Here is a 20,071-nt window from a genome sequence, read left to right as displayed (position 1 = left end):
TGACTGCATGGGAGTCAGTGCCCCTAATCCCCACATTATTCAAAGGACAACTATATTAGATATCAGAAAATTGGGGTGATTTCCATAAAATTAAGTGGGAGAGAGTGGCTGATCAAAACTAAAACACAAAATAAACTCTTCAAATGATAATTGATTTGCATCAGTTATAACCATATCAGAATGAGTTATTTGTTATTCACAGAACCCATTATGACACATCACAGCCCCTAGATTAGAGTCAAGTAACCCTAAGCACAAATCTATCATCTCCCCTGTGATTCCTATAAGCAAGTGACACATCAGAAATAATGAGTCATGAGAAAGACAATGTGATTGGTGCTGAAGGAATAAGCCCTACACCATGTCATGCCCTTGCACTAATTGTTTTCCATAAGCCTTAATTGCCTGTCTGGGCACTCTTTGCTCCTCGACACCCTGAATGACAAGTTGGTAATTCACAACAGGAGATTTGAGCAACTGGAGAACATCTCTCAAGAGCTCCTTTTGGCTTCCTCCCCTGACTAGACACGTCACGGTAGTATTTAATGCATTAGTATACCACTTTTAGACAGGAGTTTGTTCCTAAATAAAAATCAGCCTTACTTAAAAAGAAAAAGATAATAACAACACAAGGGAACATGTCTATTTATTCTAGGCAAAGTGTTAAAAACAAACCTAGCAGCAAAATTAAGGAGAATTTTAAATTCAAGGACAATTTATAGGAAAGAATAGCTAGATACAGAATATTTGTTCTTTCTCTGGACTTCCATTTCTATTTCACATGTTCTTAGTTAATACTTTGGTTGCTAGATCATTCAGGGTTTCTAGTATTTATGAAAGGATTAAGTAGAATTCTGGATTGTGGCTTGATGTACATTACACATAGTAAGGTCTGAATTTCTGCTTCTTTCTTTGAGGAATAAGATGAGGCTCAAGTAGCCAATAATAAACATAGGAAGAGTTTTCCCCACAAAAAGAGAAGTCTCTGGAAGAATAGCAATGTCTAATCTCCTTTTTGACCCTGTTACGGGTTGAGCTGTATTTATCCCAAATACATATGTTGAGGTCCCAAATCTTAGTACTTCAGAATCTGACCCTGCTTGGAGACAGGGTGTTTAAAGAGGCAATTGAGTTAAAATGAAGTCATGAGAGTAGACCCTAATCCAATCTGACTTGTGTCCTTATAAGAAGAGGAAATTTTAGGACACAGAGGATGCAGAGGGAAGGCCCTGAGAAGACACAGGGAGAAGGCAGCCAACTATACAGCAAAGGTTGATGCTTCAGAAGAAACCAATCCCTGTTAACACCTTGATCTTGGACTTCTAGACCCAACACCTGTAAGAAAATAAATTTCTGTTATTTAAGCCACCATGGCTGCAATACTTTGTTAGATAGTCCTGGAAAGCCAATAAATACTTTGTTTACCCACCCCTCTTTCTTATTGCAGACACACACCATTTTAAAAGCATGCTGGTCAAGTGAAACCTTTTCATATGAGATCAGAGGATCCTTAAACCAACGCCACTTCATAATAATGGTCCTGTTGATGCAATCTGAATTAATATAAAAGGTTGAATTTAGTTTTATAACTCTGATGTTTGAAATATAAGCATTTGATTAACACTGAGTTGTATATTTTCACAAAATTAGCTGAATGCCTGTGTGAAGCTAACCTGGTGTGCATGCTGCCAAGCTCCCTAAGGATCAGGGCTCCTTTGAATAGGTGCTGTAAGAGAAACAGCCAAATGGCTAACTCTCCAGGGCAGCCTGGATCAGCAGGACACACACATGAATGTCCCTGGTACATCCCCCTTCCTACTCCATTAGTACACCTTTCTCGTCTCAGAACTTCCTTCATGCTTTGCCAGTATTTCTTCAGCCTAAAATTCTTAACCTCATGGCCACCTAATCAAAATCCTGCAGTTTTTTTTTTTTTTTTTAATTCCAGTTTCAGACTCACTGCCTCTAGGAAAGACTTCCTTGATTATTCCAGTCCTTACTGATCTGTTGCTTCCTAAATTTCATCTGCATTTATAATCCCACCTGAGACAATTCAGTATCCAGGCCAGTTATTATTTATGGCACTACTCAGGCAATTGTTCCAAAATGTTGCTACTGTTCCATGAGCCTTACTCACGTCAGCAGAGTGCTAAGTGTTCCTCTCACTCTTATGTCCTTCCATCCTCACCACAACCTCCACAACCTCCTGAGGGAGGCATTCTTACTTCACATTTTCTAAGAGGAAACTGGCTCAGAAAACCTAAGCAACCAGCTCAAGTGGCAGAGCTGGGAACTGATTCTGTCCAGTAGAGAAGTCTCTATCTCTTTCCTTTTCCTACGCTGGCTTCTAGGGTGGCCCTCGCAGCTTTGCTTTTCACCATCACCTCCGCATCTTCTCCTCCTAGGTCATCTTCTGCTCCTAGGACACTCCTAGGTCCTCCTAGGTCTCCTCCTAGGTCCTAGGGGACAGTTTCTACTTGCTCTCTACTCCTATACACCTAAGGCAAATAGTTTGATATTTATCAAAATATTTAGGAAAGCGCCTGGAATAAATTGGGGTTTTATAACTCCTTGGTGGCTCTGCAATTAGGTTGCCAGTTTTCTTATTAGGATATAGGGATTTCAGCAGGTTGGATCATACATTTCTGCATGATCCAGGACCTCTTAGGATTTCCATCTGGGCCTTTCTAGGCCTGATGTAATGGGGCTGTAAAGATGAGCCATTTTTTAAAATTTTATTTTAGAGAGAGAGAGTGTGTGTGCACAAGTCAGGAAGAGGGGCAGAGGGAAGGAGAGAGAATCCTAAGCAGGCTCCATGCTCAGTGTGGAGCTTGACACAGTGTTTGATCCCATGACCCTGGGATCATGACCTGAGCCGAAATCAAGAATCAGGTGCTCAACACCCAAAGCACCCCCAGCACCCCAAGATGAGTACTGTTTGAGAAAGGTAGTATTTGAATAACGAACAGGACAAATGAACCTAAAGATGAATTGACAGAGATAACATTTGTTTCAAAGCCAGGAAATTCAACAGGCCTGATCATCTGGGTTGCAGATGATTCTTCAGGTTTCACATTTTGAAACATTCAGAATCACTTCAGCTCAGTTTTTTATTAAGAAGAAGGAGGAAGGAAAGGAGGAGGAGGTGGATGAGGAGGGGGAGGAAGAGGAGGAGGAGGAGGAGAAAAGGAAAGAGAAGGGAAGAGAAAAGAAAAGAAAAAAAGAAAAAGAAAAAGAGAAAGAAAAGAAGAAAACAAAAGAAAACAAAAGGAAAACCCCTTCCCTGGTTCCTTGAGAGCTGGCACAGGACATGGTGATATACCAGTTTTATCCTTGCTGCAAGGGTGCTTCCCACCCCTAATTATCAGCAGCAGTTCTGCTGCACACTCCTTTTCCTCCTGTTGTATTCCTTTTCCTGTGAATATGATTTCTCTTCCTCATTCCTGTACCATTTCTAACCTATGGGTTGTTCTCTCCACTGGCCATTGACTCACTCAAACATGCTGTTTCCCTAGCTAAGATACAGCCCAAAGGGGCCCTGCCACAGAAAAAGAACTGCCTGGAGAAACTCTATTTTCATAATAACAGCCACCGACATTTGTTTAGCACTTTACGGTCTATTTTCTTAGCATGCTTGGATTGCAAAGCCCTTTTCAATTATTGGATAAAAAAGACAGGTAAACACAAACAGCCTGTGAATGCATAATTAAAACAATGCCTCAAAGAAAAATGAGGGAGGAAAATCACATTAATTCCAGCAAATAACGTTAATAAACAGCTGCTGCCATCAAAGTACTAAAAGACACTATTGGTTTTAGTATTAACGAGGGACTGAAGGAGAAGGCAATGCGAAATACTTTTTAAGAGTATAGTCTGTGAAATTCATGAACTTCTCTGGTCTCCAGTCTCCTATGGTGTAGAGAGAAAGCTATGACCATGTTAAGTAATTCATAACTGCAAGACTTTTAAAATTTTGATTTATCCAGGGGTGCCTGGGTGGCTCATTCAGTGAAGTGCCTGACTTCAGCTCAGGTCATGATCTCATGGTTCATGGGTTCCAGCCCCCAATCAGGCTCTGTGCTGACAGAGCTTCGGATTCTGTGCCTCCCTCTCTCTCTGCCCTGCCACCTCCAAAAAAAAAAAAAAAAAAAAAAAAAGAATAAAAACTTTAAGTTTTTTAAAAAAAATTTTGGTTAATCCAATGCAATCATTCCATAGATAATAAAACTGAGGCCTAGTTTATTCATTAATTCAACAGACATGCAGTGAACATACACTATATGATAGCCACTTTCCTAGGCACTTGGAATAGAAGGTAACATTTCTCAAGAGCTTCAAATCTAATGGGGAAGAAAGAGAATACAGCTAATACAAAAAAGGTGAGTCTCAAAGGCAGAGGAAGAAAATGCAGAGTACAATAAATTTTAAACCCTAATCTCATTTCTTTCATTTGCCCTCTTTATTTCTCTTAACTCTTAGATATTTGGCCTCTGTGGGATCTAGAAAATGAACCCATCCATATTATTATTCTTATTGGTATGAGAAAGTTGTAGCATGTGGTGGTTTTGTGGGCTCACACGGGTGTCAAGCCTGGCTTGAGCATTTACTAGAAACATGAATGTGTACCACTGCCTCCTGGCATTGGGAAGAATGGCATCAATCACAAGTGTGGTCACATATCAAATGAGCCATTGTGTATAAGGCCTAGCATGCATTAGTACAGGGCCTGACACCTATTTCAGTAAATGTTAACTATAAACATGATAGAAGTGTTTCTCATACTGATGTTAAAGGAAACCTGGTAGGTTGCGGCAGAGAGATATCAATAAATGAGTGGTGAGGAAAGCAAGATACCCCTCTGAGAAAATGAGCCGTTAATTTTACCAGTAAACAAAGTAGGGCCATTTTCTATAAGATAGTTAAAATTTTATGATGCTAGTGTACATTGTAAAGCAGTGAGTTTAGAAGACACTTCAAGCTTCTTTGATCTTGAAAAGGATGCTTCCATTTCAGAATACTTATGAATATCTCCCTGAACTTGTATGGACTAAGCAAAATATAGGAATTTTTTTTCATGCCAGGCACACCCAATCCTCTATTAATGGTATTCATTTCTGAAAAAGTCACATAACAGAGATCAGCACTGGTCAGGATCTAGAGTTATAAATGGGCTAAGACAGGGTTTAAATAGAGAATTTTAGTTTGGTTACTAAAACTTTTTAGATTTACTGTGATTGGGGAAAAAATAAGCATTATTAAAAGATGAAAGCTTCTAAATAAAACTGTTGGCAAACAGTTCCTGAATCATGATTTTGAGGCTGTGGGTGATGCTATGGCCTGGGGAGACAGGCTGTCTCAGAGTTCTAATTCTGGCTCTGGTGGCACCAGTGGGGATTAGTGATTTATATTAGTATCTTCAGGCTCCTTTTCACAGGTTTTGTTTCTCTAGCTTTTTTTATCTAGCTACAAGGGTCCACAAACTATGGCCCATGGGCCAAATCTGGCCTACTATCTATTTTCCACATTTTTAAGTGGCTGGAAAAAATCAAAAGAACCATAATATTTCTTGATATTTGAGAATTACATAAAATCCAGATTTTGGTGTCCATTAATAAAATTTTATTGGAACATAGCCAATACCCATGTGCTTATGCTACAATGGCAGAGTTGAGTAGTTATAACAGAGAGCATATGGGCTGTAAAACCTAAAATATTTATTCTCTGGTCCTTTCCAGAAAATATTTGCTGACCCCTGATCTGGCATATAGAATGAATCCTAACATTAAATGTGAATGGATGAACATGTCTACCAATACCGTCAGAGAGCACTCCTCATACAGACACTCTTCATGAGTGTGATCATAAGATCACACTCCAAACGGGTTCACAAATGTGCCAAATGCCTTCTGGTTGACATGGCAGTAAAATTTCAAGGGATTACAAACATTTTAAAATGCCCTTTGTATCATTTTAATAGCCTCTTTCAAATGTATATTTTAAGGCATTTTAAGTAGGAAGGGAATTTTGAAGGAAAAATCCCAACCACTTTTTTTTAAATAAAAGAATACATAGTAGCTAAAACATGCTGCTTTTCAATGCATTTATTTAATTCATGTTCAGAATTACTTGTGTATATAGAATTATGATTTCATACCATAAACAACTCCTACTCACATTCTCTAAATGATTTCCACACATTAACTAAGAAAAGAAAAATAATACAAGCTTCATGGCTGCCTACAGACTTAGGCAGACAAAAAAAGAGATTGTCATAGTTGCCTTTGGGTAACAGAATTGCACGAACTGTAACTTACAGTACTAACACAAAAGAGAAAAAAATAGTTAAGATAAAGACAGTGTCATAAAATTAAATGCCTTAGCAGCATATTTAACTAATGATCAAGAAAATGACGAACTTTTATGCCTTTTATGCTAGAACACTATTAAAATGTCTCCACATTTTCACACAAAATAGACACCAAATACTGGTTTATGTTTTTAAAGACAGCAAATTAATATAACCAATGACTTTATTCACCCTACTAGGAATTGCAAATACACACATGGATGATAAACTATCATTGCTGATGTCAAATAATTATTTCAAAAACTCAAAAACTGGGCCAAGCTTTTTTCTTTCTCAGAGACATCCATGACTATATCTTACAACTATCTATTTCTCATATGGCCTATTCTATACTGCAGCTGCACTGACCATCTAAATAGGCTCAAGTTTGGGTCAATTAAAAATTATACACTCTCCAGATCCATGAAATGTTCTACCTAGGAAGAATTTTTTTGTAAATGCGTGAAATAGGTCTGGAGAGTTATCCAATCATAGAAACAGGAGAAAAAACAACTAGATCAGGGAGAGAAAAGTAAAAACTGATTAACAGTATACCATGTAATTACAAATAATAGAGAAAAATTTTGCCACACTTATGCATGTGTGTATATAAGTGAAATAGATAGATGAATATGAATACAGAGATAAATAACTAAATATGGAGAAAATGCAGATAAATAGATTGATAGAGATTAATCAAGTCTCTGGACCCCAAATTTAGACTACAGTTCTTAACCTACAGTCTACAGTTGGGTTTCTAGGAATCTTTGAAACCCCCAAAATCATTTGCAATTTATATAGGTATTTACATTTTTCTGACAAAACAATACATAATACAGTTATTAGATTGTTTAGGTACTCATGTCCCCTAACTTTTCGCTCAGCTCATAAAAATCCTTCTGCAAAATAATTAGAATAGAAACATTCTTTATTGATATTTACAGAAGTGATATGCAATTGTCAGAGGATATTGGAAATAATTAGCGTAGTCATGGCTAAAGGCAGGCTATATGACACCTTCTCTTCTGAAGGGTTTAATTTTATTTCCAGGCAGATGAAACTCACTTTGGATTACCCTTCAAAATTTCTCTCTTTTTTTTTTTCATTTCCGTAGCTGTATCTTCACCTCTCATCCCCTTTTCTTCTGTGTTTACCTCTTTTATTTCCCTGGAGGAAGGAAGAGGATAAGAAAGCCTCCCAGTTCTAGTTATTATTGATTTGGGGCACTGTGCTGAATTGGGGCTTTGAGAGTCTGGAATATTGGTAATTGCCCTTGAAACTCATAATGAGTCTTTCCTTGGATAATACCTATGCGGGCTGGTGTACTGATTCCCAACATGTGAATAATATTAAGCGTGCTTGCTAGCGGCTAGACAGTGTGTGATAAGTTGGCCAGTGTATGGAGGGAGTTTGTGAAGAAGCAGAGACAATTTTAGCAAAGTGAGTTCTGTAATGAAGAAAGCGGAGCTTCAGCATGCATTGTTTTCCAGAGGAAAAAATTATAGGTGCACATTCCTTCTCTGGTATAGTTATTCACATAAAAGTAAGGCTACTGCAGGCAGGTGAATTTTCTCCCCAGCTCGTCATGACAGTATTACTATTTGTGACCAGAGAACATACATTTAAAAGAACTGTGAGTGGGCACCTTTATCTAGTGCCTATTTTTATGATAGGCTTAAACATATAAACAATTGCAAATAGATGAAAATGCCTACTCTCACATCAAGTACCAAAACTCTTAATACATACTCTGTTAATCATAATAAAAAATTCATAAGTTCATATTTCAGAAACCAGGCTCCAGCCTCTAATATCTCATATTTTTTATGCCAGAAAAAAAATATATATACATATATACATACATATATACACAGAAAATCAAAATAAAGTTGTGTATATATATACACAACTTTATTTTGATTTTCTGGAACTTTACCTTTGTAAAGATAAATCAGTCTCTCTCTCTCTCTCTCTCTCTCTCTCTCTCTCTCTCTCTCTCACACACACACACACACACACACACACACACACACACAAAGTAGTGTTAGCTGTTTGACCTTGATCGAATTACTTCACTGTGCCTCAGTTTCTTTATCTGGAAATGGAGATAATAACAGAGCCGGCTTCATGGAGCTGTGATAAAGATCAAATTTAATGATACATGTAAAGATCCTGGAACATTGCCTGGGATACAGATAAAGCTATAAATCCTATAATGGGTAACCTACTGCTCTGTTTAGATCCCAGAGGCTGGCATGTTGGCTGCTGATGGCTCACAGAAGCCTTCATGGACATTGCTCTCCATTGCAACAGGGAGCTGCTTCATCGGAGTTTATCTGTCTCCTCTTTTCCCATAAACCACTAGACTAGCTAATACCAAGATAAAAGGTCTGCTCCTTGAGTTTAGAGCAGCCCTGAGGGGCATCCCAGCTCTGGAGCTCCCCATAGCATCAGCTGAGACCTCATTTGTAATGGTGGTGTGGGCCAGCTTCTCCTTCTGTCTAATCCTGCTCTCCTTGCTTTCTCATAGATGAGATATCTCCAGAGAGCATTCCCTAATACACTGTTTTTAAAAAACTTATCTATCTATCATCTATCTATCTATCTATCTATCTATCTATCTATCATCTATATCCAGTATAGATAACATAGTGTTATAGTAGTTTCAAGTGTATAATATAATGATTCAACAATCCTACATATTACTCAGTGTTCATCAAGATAAATGTCCTCTTAGTCCCCATCACCTATTTCACCCTCCCCCCACCCACTTCCCTTCTGGCAATCACCACTTTGTTCTCTGTATTTCAAGACATGCAGTTTGTTTGTCTCTTTTTTTTTTTCTTTGTTAATTTGCTTCTCAAATTGCACATGAGTGAAATCATACAGTATTTGCCTTTCTCTGACTAACTTATTTTACCTAGTATTATACCCTCTAGCTCCATCCATGTGGTTGCAAATGGCAATTTTAGTCTATAAATCTGAAGAAAAAAAACGTTAAAAATTCACATTCTATGTTGAAAAATACAAGGGAAGTTGTACCTTACAGAGAATGCATTTCAGAGAAGAAACCTAAACCCCATTTCCCTGACCCTGACTACAACTAGAGGAAGACGACTAGGACAGAGGAAGTGCCTCTTGAAGAAAAGTTTTCAAGATAAACCCTATTTTTTTAAGGGGAGGAAAATAAATTCTCTCAACCATCAGAACAAGTTCAGAGAAGCACAAGAGAGTTGCTGGTAAATTCTGAAGTATGCTAGAACTGTCACTCACCCCTTCTCCAAGTTGTAGGCTCACATGAAGCTCAGCAATCCATTGAATCTGTTGGGTCTGAAGCTCATGCTTCACGGAAAAAGGGACAAGATGACAGGGTTGAGGGAAGCAGCAATGGTGAAACAGACTGCATTATCCCTACTTGGCAGACCAGGGTACATGAGTTTCCTGGTAGCTGAATAAGCACAAAGAAAGCAGCTGGCTTTTGAGCCCTTCTAATGGTATGCCATCTAACAGGACCTTGCTTAAGGTGGAAAAGTCTACCATGTGAAGTGGGTTTCCAATTCTAGGGATGCTGAACAATCCACAAATGTTCTCTATAAGCAAGTCAACTTTTGGAAAGGAATGTAATAACCAGTCAGTGTTAAGGAGCTGTACTACAGCAATAGCTTCTGTGTAGACAGACTTCTACCTTCTTCCATTTTTCTTTTGGTAACGTTATCAGAAAGGAAAGCAGAGAAGTAGGAAAGAGGGCATACAGAATTTCCCTCCACTTCAGCCACTATAACCACAAAGAGGTCTTTGCTGCACAAGGGGATGGAAAGATATTACACAGCAGGAAATAAGAGTTCAGCATAGCCAATTTAGGAGTAGCTATTGCTGACAATAAAATCATTTCAAACAATTGAGAGTCTGCCATGAACCTGGTAAACATATACACTTCAATAAGTATTCATCCAGTACCCTGCATCATACTGTACCATGTGTTAGAGATGCCATGATGAGAAGAAAGACATGGCTTCTAACACTTATGGAGCATGCACTTCCTCATCTCCTTTTGCCTTTCTGCCTCTGAATCATTATGTCTTCTCCCTGTGACAGACTATTCTTCAAAGAAGGTTGAGACATCATAATCTATTAATTATTCTGTTTATTTTTTAAACATCATAAGGAAAATTTTCCCAGAACACATTTTAAGAAGCAAAAAGACTGAATGCATTTTCTTACTTCAAGTACTATACATTAAATTCTGCCAACATTCCTTTCTCAACCACATTTCCCAAAAGCTTAGCACTTGGCCATAAAAGTTCACTCCAGTCTAAAATTTGGCATGCCTGACAGCAAAGTCTTCAAATTTGCCAATTTGGCTAACATCTCCTTTTTGAATAACAAGTAGGGAAATAGGAAAAAAAAATATGTGAAATGGTATAAATCATGGCATTATCCAGACACAATTCATTTCATGAGATAATAGTAAGACTAAAATAAATTAATCCTAAATTATGGTAGATTTGTTTTCAGATAGATTTTCACAAAAGTTTAAAATCTGCATGGAAATATACTATACAAAGAAATATAATTGAGTCATATACAAAAATCAGAGAACATTTTTTAATGTTTGTTTATTTATTTATTTAAATATGAAATTTATTGTCAAATTGGTTTCCATACAACACCCAGTGCTCATCCCAACAGGTGTCCTCCTCAATGCCCTTCACCCACCCTCCACTCCCTCCCACCCCCCATCAGCCCTCAGTTTATTCTCAGTTTTTAAGAGTCTCTTATGTTTTGGCTCCCTCCCTCTCTAACCTTTTTTTCTTTTTCCTTCCCCTCCCCCATGGACTTCTGTTAAGTTTCTCAGGATCCACATAAGAGTGAAAACATGGTATCTGTCTTTCTCTGTATGACTTATTTCACTTAGCATAACACTCTCCAGTTCCATCCACGTTGCTACAAAAGGCCAGATTTCATTCTTTCTCATTGCCACATAGTATTCCATTGTGTATATAAACCACAATTTCTTTACCCATTCATCAGTTGATGGACATTTAGGCTCTTCCCATAATTTGGCTATTGTTAAAAGTGCTGCTATAAACATTGGGGTACAAGTGCCCCTATGCATCAGTACTCCTGTATCCCTTGGGTAAATTCCTAGCAGTGCTATTGCTTCTGCACTGCAAAGGAAACAATCAACAAAACTAAAAGGCAACCAATGGAATGGGAAAAGATATTTGCAAATGACATATCGGACAAAGGGCTAGTATCCAAAATCTATACAGAGCTCACCAAACTCCACACCCGAAAAACAAATAACCCAGTGAAGAAATGGGCAGAAAACATGAATAGACACTTCTCTAAAGAAGACATCTGGATAGCCAACAGGCACATTAAAAGATGCTCAACGTCGCTCCTTATCAGGGAAATACAAATCAAAACCACACTCAGATACCACCTCATGCTAGTCAGAGTCGCCAAAATGAACAAATCAGGAGACCATAGATGCTGGCGAAGATGTGGAGAAACGGGAACCCTCTTGCACTGTTGGTGGGAATGCAAACTGAGAACTTTGATTCTATTGTAAAATCTTTTTTTTGATTACACAGGACTATTACTTAATTTCAGAGGACATTTCAGACTAAAGTAAAACAAAAATGAAACAAAACAACTCCTATCTACATAGCATATATGGATATATATAAATTATAAATAATTCTATATAAAGAATTATATTCTATAATATTCGATAATATAAAGAATTAAAAAGATATATAGCACATATACAGATAAACTATATATATACACATAAACTTACATATATCTGCACACACACACAAATGTGTGTATGTATATATAGTACCAGAATGTTTGGCAAAGAGCTTTCAGAAATCTTTTTGTCAGTTTTGCTAGAAATCATTATAGGCAGTTGGGATTAAAGTATTTAATCCTATCCATCGATATACCTTGGTAGTTGGGCTTGAGGTATTTGTACATAAAGACAGAATCATTTTGGATCTGTAAACATCATTTGTAGCATGGGTTTTCAAAAATGGTGATGGAGAGAATTCGTCAGAGAAAACCAATATAGAATAAGTATATGTTATAAGAATCTGCTGCTAGTCAGGCCTACAAAAGAAGGTTCTGTACAAAGCATTGACCACATTTCTGGAATCTTTTCTGTCTCACACTTTCTGACAAATGAAAACATTCTTGCAACTTTCTAGATTCTCTGTGTCCAGCTATCACCTAATTAGAATAATTAGAAAATATCATCTTATCTTTCTCATTTGCAAAAATAAATCCAGTATAGTCAGTAATTCTAATATAGCAAAAATGGTTAAAAATCATGTGATTTAGATTCCCACATTTTCATACAAATACAGAAGCATTTGTCTGGAAATTCTATTTTAATTGGAGGGACACACCAATAAAGCCTCAATGACCAAAATTCATGGCACAAACACTGAATTCTTAATGAAGCCATGGTGTTTCTCCAACTTTCTCTTTAAAGAAGCATTTGGCGCAATCCTCTTATCACTCCTCAAGATAATTTAGAATTATAAGACCTAATTTAGAAAATATTACATATTGTGTTAATGATTCAGGAAGCATCTTTTCAAATGAGCTATGGGCATAGTATATTTATTTCCATAATTACTGCAGCAAACCTAAATTTCCTTGAGAATGTGTTGTTTTTTTGTTTTTTGTTTTTTTTTTTTAAAGACAACCGTCAGATTTTACATCACAGAGTCTTAAACTTCTTAAGTTTTGCTCATCAAAAGCCATATATCATATTCCCCATATATGAAATGCATCCCCTAGAGAAACAATCTTAGAGGGGAAGTTTTGAGACTTCCTGGGTTCGAAGGCCCAGTTCTCTCTAGAACAATCTTGACAATATCCATGTATGTTATATTAGAACACCTTCACCAAAAGATGAAATCTTTACGTATTTAGTAGACAGAATGGGAAAGCAGACCTTTAGTATTATTGGAGACAGAGTCAAAGCTGTCAGTTTAATACCATGCTCACTTAAAAGCCGATAGGCACTAATATTGTGAATAAATAGAGAAAGAAATTTCCTCCAGTGATACTTCAAAGACTTTGCAACATCTGGAATTTGGTTCTATACAGGGTATCCCACTAAAAAGTAAGTATAAAAAGATTTTAATAGAGCAAACAAGATTCAGGTTTCTTACAATGTGTTCTCCCTGGGGGGAGACAAATAACACAATGCATCTGACTAACCTTTCTGCACTTCAGCTGCATCAATTAACATTTAGTCATGGATTCCATCATGAGCCAGATGAACTCAGTGCTACAGCTGTTTTCAGTGAAGGGGAAAAATATGCTTCCACATTTTAGATTCCCAGCATTTATAAATCTGGGAAAAATGTTTTATTGACTGCCGTTGTGCCAGCATTATTGATATGCATTACATATTAGTCACCCAAATAAATTCACACACACCCTAGACTGTGATTAAATCAGGGTCAGTAGCGCATGAACTGGGTCAGCCAGCACCAATGCTATAAAAACAACATTCTCATATAAGAACAACATTCTCTTTTTTCTTACATCAAGGATTAAGGAAGGGCTAAAGAACTGATCAAAGAAATAGATTGCGGCCTTGAAAAAATTGTTATTGGGTGGGTCAAACATTTCAGTGGAGATCAGGTACTCTGAGAGAGGGATGCAGATGACTAGAAAAAAATGAACAGATGTTGAAGAAATTGAACTGCAGGATCTAATGGCTTGGCAGAGACATCCTCAATACTACAAGCCAAACATGTGGAAGTGTTTGGTTGGGAGCAAAGCTGGGGTACAGCATAGCAATACTTAGTTAGTCATTGAAGGAGGATTTTTGTTTTGTTTTATTTTTATAGCAAAGGTTCCTTCAAGATGCAGTTTGTGGAGAAATATTACAGTGAATCAGCTGGGTAAGCCACTCTACCTGTCACACCTTGCCAAATTTCACATCACAAGAACATTACAAAACTAATTTTGTCTCCATTAGTCCCTTATCAATGCTGTTCCATGTCTTCTGGTCAACTCTGGAGTCACATGGATGAATGGATATCCAATAGTCACGTGGCCATATGTGCACTGTGTGTGTGTGTACCATCATTTGTACTGGTGTATAAACCTGGAATCACTATCTGTGTAAAAACTAACCAAATTTGACACTTGCCTTCTCAAATTAATGTTCTTAGCCACAACTCAAGAAGAATAAAGGTTGTATGTCTTCACTTTTACCAACACAGAATGTCAGTCACTTAATCAAACCAGAAAAATGCCTTACCTGGAACTACTTCAAAAAGGAATTTTCCTGGGCTCTCTTCATTGCAGGGATGTTCAAGGACTTTATTTCCAGGCAGAAAAATAGTACCCTGTGAACACAAATGCCCCAAACATCAACATCATCAGAGGGCAAATATTGGATATCATCATCATTATCATCAGTAAATATCCAAAGTGTATCTGTAATCCAGTATATAGTAATACGCATCAGACTCATTTATATTCCCAACTAATCAAAAATCATGTAACAGAATCATATTAATTCAACATTTAACAAGTTTTTTGTTGACCACCCAATGTATATAAGATACTGTATTAGGTACCGAGTTCATTTTAAGCACCAATTTATTAAATGCATTCTGTGTGCCAAAATTTTTACTGAGCCTTCTACCAACATCATATTATTTAATTGTTAGAACAGTCTTATAAGGTAGGTGTTATTTTCCCCATTTTACAGCTATGAAAACCAAAGCGAAGGCATTAAATAACTCAGCCAAGGTTGCCATAGCCATCCCTTGATTATTCCTTCCTTTTCCGTTAGATTTCTCTCTCTTTAGTGTATTATTTCCATCAGCACTAAGACATACTTAAAGTTGTATCCCATTACAAGATACTACTTTGACTCCTCCTGTTCCAGCTATCATCTTTTTCTCCCCTTGCCTACCAAAGAGCTACCTACATTGAATCTATTTCTTTACACGTGTCCACTGCAGCCTCGTTTGTGCACCCACAATTCCAATTACCTGATTCTCACAAGCTTCATGCTTAACAATTCTCAATCTTCAATAAATATGACTTCCCAGGAGGATTCAGCACTATTAACCATTCTTTCTTGAAGCACCTTCTTGGTTTTCTCCAGGTTTTGTTCTTACTTTGAGACTTGGTAGAGTCTCTTTTCCTGGCTCTAAGTGGCCTTTAAATATTAAAGTGTTCCAAAGATGTATCCAATTATTCCTTCTCTTCTGACTCTATTTTCTCTTTCTCAGAACTATCTCATTCATGTCTGTGACTTCAATAACCAACTATAAGCCAATGAATATCAGATTAATATTTCTCCCCTTCCCCCTGCTGCTGCTGCTGCTGCTTCTTCTTCTTCTTCTTCTTCTTCTTCTTCTTCTTCTTCTTTTAATTTTAACTAGGCTTCATGTCCAACATGGGGCTGGAACTCACGACCCTGAGATCAGGAGTCGCAGGGTCCACTGACTGAGCCAGCCAAGCACCCCTCAGATTAGTATTTCTAACTCAGGACTCTCTAATTTTCAGAACTTTATATCCAAGAACTTATTTGCATTTCCATTTGGATAGCAAAAGCATCTTAAACTAAATTTAGTCAAATTAAAATGCAATTAATTTTGGTCCTGTTTAGGTATTCACTAGCTTTGTGACTGGCATCTTCTTCCAATCAGTTGCAAAAGCCAGAAATGTAGGAGTCATCATCCTTAGTATATCTGTACTAACACTCAAGTGACTATTGTTTGTGGTCTTGTATGTTTCAAAGTCCATTCACTGAATTCTCCATAACACTCAAACATCTTTCAATCCATTTTTTTTCTTAATGCATTCCAAGTATCTTTAGAAACAGAAACTTTACCTTGCAACTTTCTTGCTTAAAAATCTTCAATGACTTTTATTTGTCCTCAGATCAATAGACCTTTGGGTCTACTTCCACCCAAATCTATAAGTTCATTTTTCTGCTCTTATGCTTTTGATGCTTTCTATGACTTTCTGTAATCAAGCCAACTCCTTTTCTATAAATAGTATCATACTCCCATCTATCTTAGGACTGTATTCTTTCCTGGATTGTTTTATAACCATTTCACAGATTGATTACATCCAAAATATACTTGTATAGCTTCCAGAAAATGTTCCTGGATGATTTACTCCTGTATGTAACTATGCTATTTGTAAAATTATTTGATTAATGTCTATCTCCATCATTAAACTGTAAAGGAGTAAGGATAATGTGTGTTTTGCTCTCTAATTTACCACCAATGCCTAGTATTTTGCCTAACATAAGGCTAACGCTGAAAAAAAAGTATATTGTTGAGTGAATAAGTACTGTTAGTGTAGTAAAGCCAAGATTCAAAACCAAGAATGCTGGATTTAAAAGCCTATGTTATTGTCAACAAGATTATATCATCCAGTTTTGCCAGTTTGAAGCAATATTTAGCTCAAGTAATATTTTACTCAGGTTTCATCCTACCTGATTTGGCACAGAGAATTATAGTCATCAACTCTGTCCCTACATCTAGGCTTAGAGTGTTAAAGCATAGCACTCCCTAACTAAAACCTAAGGAATTATAGGTTAGACATCCCCCTCCCCCTCCTTGCTTACAAGAGGAAGTTTTAGAGGTACTACCTTTTTCTTCCTCTTCCAGGAAGTAAATTTTCTTACTTCTCATCATATCTAGTGTCCTTGGCCCATGGATCACCAGTTTCTGGTGTTTTCAATAATTTTTTAAAATTACAAAACACTTTGAAAATATTCATCATAATTAAGACTTTTTAATATACAGGTTTAATCTATATGGTTTCCATATAAAGTGATAAAAATCAGCTGTTTCAATGAAGAGTTTGTTTTACTTCCTGAAATGATTTTGTGACGTAATTAAATTTGTGATTTAGCTGGCTGTTAGAATATAGCATCTAACCTTCCAGACAAATACAATATTCACTTATGGGTGCACATATGCCTGTATGTTTGTATGTGTGTACACATGAATCCTGTTTAATTCTATGTCTTCAGGCTCTACTTAGGATCTTAAAATGTACATATATCCTGTAAGTTGAATTCAAGCCACTCTCCTGCATAAATAATTCTCTTGCATGAGTCAGTCTCTTCCATGAAATCCCAAAGTACCTCACTTGATTATTAAAAGACAGAGTAGTGCTATTCTTTGTTTTCTTTTTCATACATGTGAAATAGCTACTTTTGGCTGAAATTTTTATTTTCACTTTTAAAATTTGACATCTTCCAGATTTTATATTTTAGCTGTTTTCCAAGAAAATTATGATGAGAGCATAATAGTTCAAGTATTAGTAGATAATGTTTAGGGCAGGATATATTGTAATTGACAAACATTTGCTGTGGTTAATTCATTGTCATTCAATTATAAAATAAAGTAATTTAGGGGCGCCTGGGTGGCGCAGTCGGTTAAGCGTCCGACTTCATCCAGGTCACGATCTCTCGGTCTGTGAGTTCGAGCCCCGCGTCAGGCTCTGAGCTGATGGCTCGGAGCCTGGAGCCTGTTTCCGATTCTGTGTCTCCCTCTCTCTGCCCCTCCCCCGTTCATGCTCTGTCTCTCTCTGTCCCAAAAATAAATAAAAAACGTTGAAAAAAAAAATTAAAAAAAAAAAAGTAATTTAACTGAAATCCAGTAATTTAACTTGATCACCTTGTATAGAAACCATGTAGTTAAAGTCTATAACTAAGAGAAGAGTCTTAATTGTGATAGTTATTTCAAATACTCTGTAATATGATATTGTTAAAAAATGCAGAGAAATTTTAAAAATCTATAATTTACCCATCATCATAGATAACTAATGTTAGCACTTATACATCTTTCTGTATTTGTATATATTTATGTATATGTGTGTATTAACAGCTACAGTAATTTTTATTTAAAAAGTAATCAAAATAAAGCCTTATTTATTATCCGCTTCAAAACTTAAAAATCATGTATTGTTAGTATGCCAATTTAATAATTGATATCATTTTTAATTTTAATTTTTTAAAGTTTATTTATTTTGAGAGAAAGAGAGAGAGAGCATAAGCAGGGGAGAGGCAGAGGAAAAGGGAGAGAGAGAATCCCAAGCAGGCTCCACACTGTCAGCACAGAACCTGACAGAGGGCTCGAACTCATGAACTGTGAGATCATGACTTGAGCCAACTACTTGGACACTTAACAGACTAAGCCACCCAGGCGCCCCAACATAACTTTTTAAAGCTGAATAGTATAGTGCTTGCTTGAATATACATACTTTTACACCCTCTGTTCATGTAAAGTATTTATGGTTTTCTTCAAGTGTTATAATAAAGAATATTTTCATGAACATCCATGAAGCTAAATCTTTGAGCTCCTCCTTAACTTATTCTAAAGGACAAAGCCCTAAGAGAGAAATTAGTAGTCAAAAAGTATGCACTGTTTGTATGGGTTTAGTTAATTCTTCCAGAATACTCTAAATTAGCTAAGCAAACAAATAAACAACTAGTGAGCAAGTAAAATAAAAGTGCCCAATCTGATTGAGAAGTAGTTTATTGAGACACTACCATATGTCAGATATTATTTCAGATGGTGTGAAGTATGGAACAGAAATAAAGTCTTTACTTTCAATATAAGAATAACATATTATATGACTATACATGAAATAAGTACCAAAGTATATAGAAAACCAAACAAATATAAGAGTTTAAGAAGAGAGTGTCATTAGTGTAGTCTGATTAGTTAAGAAAGGTAATATGAAAAAATAATTTTTAAAGGAAGATTAGATTTTAATATTTAGTGAGGTAGGGGTAATCTTCTAAAATGGAGGAAATCACATCAACAAAAGCAGTAATTAGAGCCATATGTGCATAACACATTAGAATAAGAGAATTTTCACATGAAGGAATAATTAGGAGGTAAAGATTTGGTGACATTGAGGACACCCCCTGGAAAGTCTACCCTTGGGCAGAGGACGCTGCACTTAACATCCACAACTGAGAACAAGAGTAGACTCTTGAGCAAAGCAGATGGAGATTGAGGAATACCAACTTCTTAAAAATTTGTTACTATGAAGCAATTAATTTGTCATAGATGACAACATCAAGACTTACACAAATGTATTGGCAGCAGAAATGGCATAAATTTGCATCAGCAATGCATTACTGGAGATACAATTTTTGGAAATAGAAACTGGGCACAGTGTAAACATAGAGAATGAAGAAGAGTCAAAGATTACTTCAGTTTCTCTCTTCTGTATATCTAGAAGAAAGGTGATACCTCTTATTTGAAATGGGGAATTAGTAAGAATTAAACTCCACTGAGTCCATGTATTTGACCCAAAACTGTGTGATAGTCTTTAATTTCCTGGTAATAGCTAGATTGGATGTTCTCTATTTGCCCACCCCCCCCCCCATCTTCTTTCCACCTATCACTCTATTCTGTACCCCTGGAAACTAATCTCTATAAATTGCATAAACCAGGCTCTCTTGACTGTTGACTTCAGGTTGGATTTGAGAAATCATAGCATAAAATCAGAAGGCCACAAAAGAGACAGACTGAGATATTTATTGACCTATCCTCCTCCAAGCTAGCCAGAAAACTGGCCTTAGTTGCATTGGATACCTTAGTCCACATCTCCTAAATTTGGAGGCTTCCCCAGGTTCTAGTAGCTCTAACAGACCCAGGATGTTTTCCCTATCTGTGGGTTTCTATGAACCTTCCCAACACT

The 20,071-nt window shown here is 36.7% G+C and overlaps 1 protein-coding gene across 3 annotated transcripts in view; it reads right to left on the bottom strand.

The window, feature by feature from the left end:
- The window catches only part of ARHGAP24 (Rho GTPase activating protein 24), a 662,544-nt gene that overhangs the window by 262,231 nt on the left and 380,242 nt on the right, over nt 1–20,071 (bottom strand). For 2 of the 3 annotated variants that reach the window (XM_078445943.2, XM_078445942.2), the window contains exon 3: nt 14,640–14,727. In XM_078445943.2, coding sequence (XP_078302069.1) covers nt 14,640–14,727 — 88 coding nt within the window. Of the gene's footprint in view, nt 1–14,639; nt 14,728–20,071 lie in introns of those variants that run through there. The other variant, XM_078445946.1, reaches the window with a different exon arrangement.

This window comes from Panthera onca, chromosome B1 (assembly GCF_046562875.1).
Source record: "Panthera onca isolate mPanOnc1 chromosome B1, mPanOnc1 haplotype 2, whole genome shotgun sequence".
Lineage (NCBI taxonomy): Eukaryota > Metazoa > Chordata > Mammalia > Carnivora > Felidae > Panthera > Panthera onca.
This window is presented reverse-complemented; position numbering and strand designations above follow the sequence as displayed.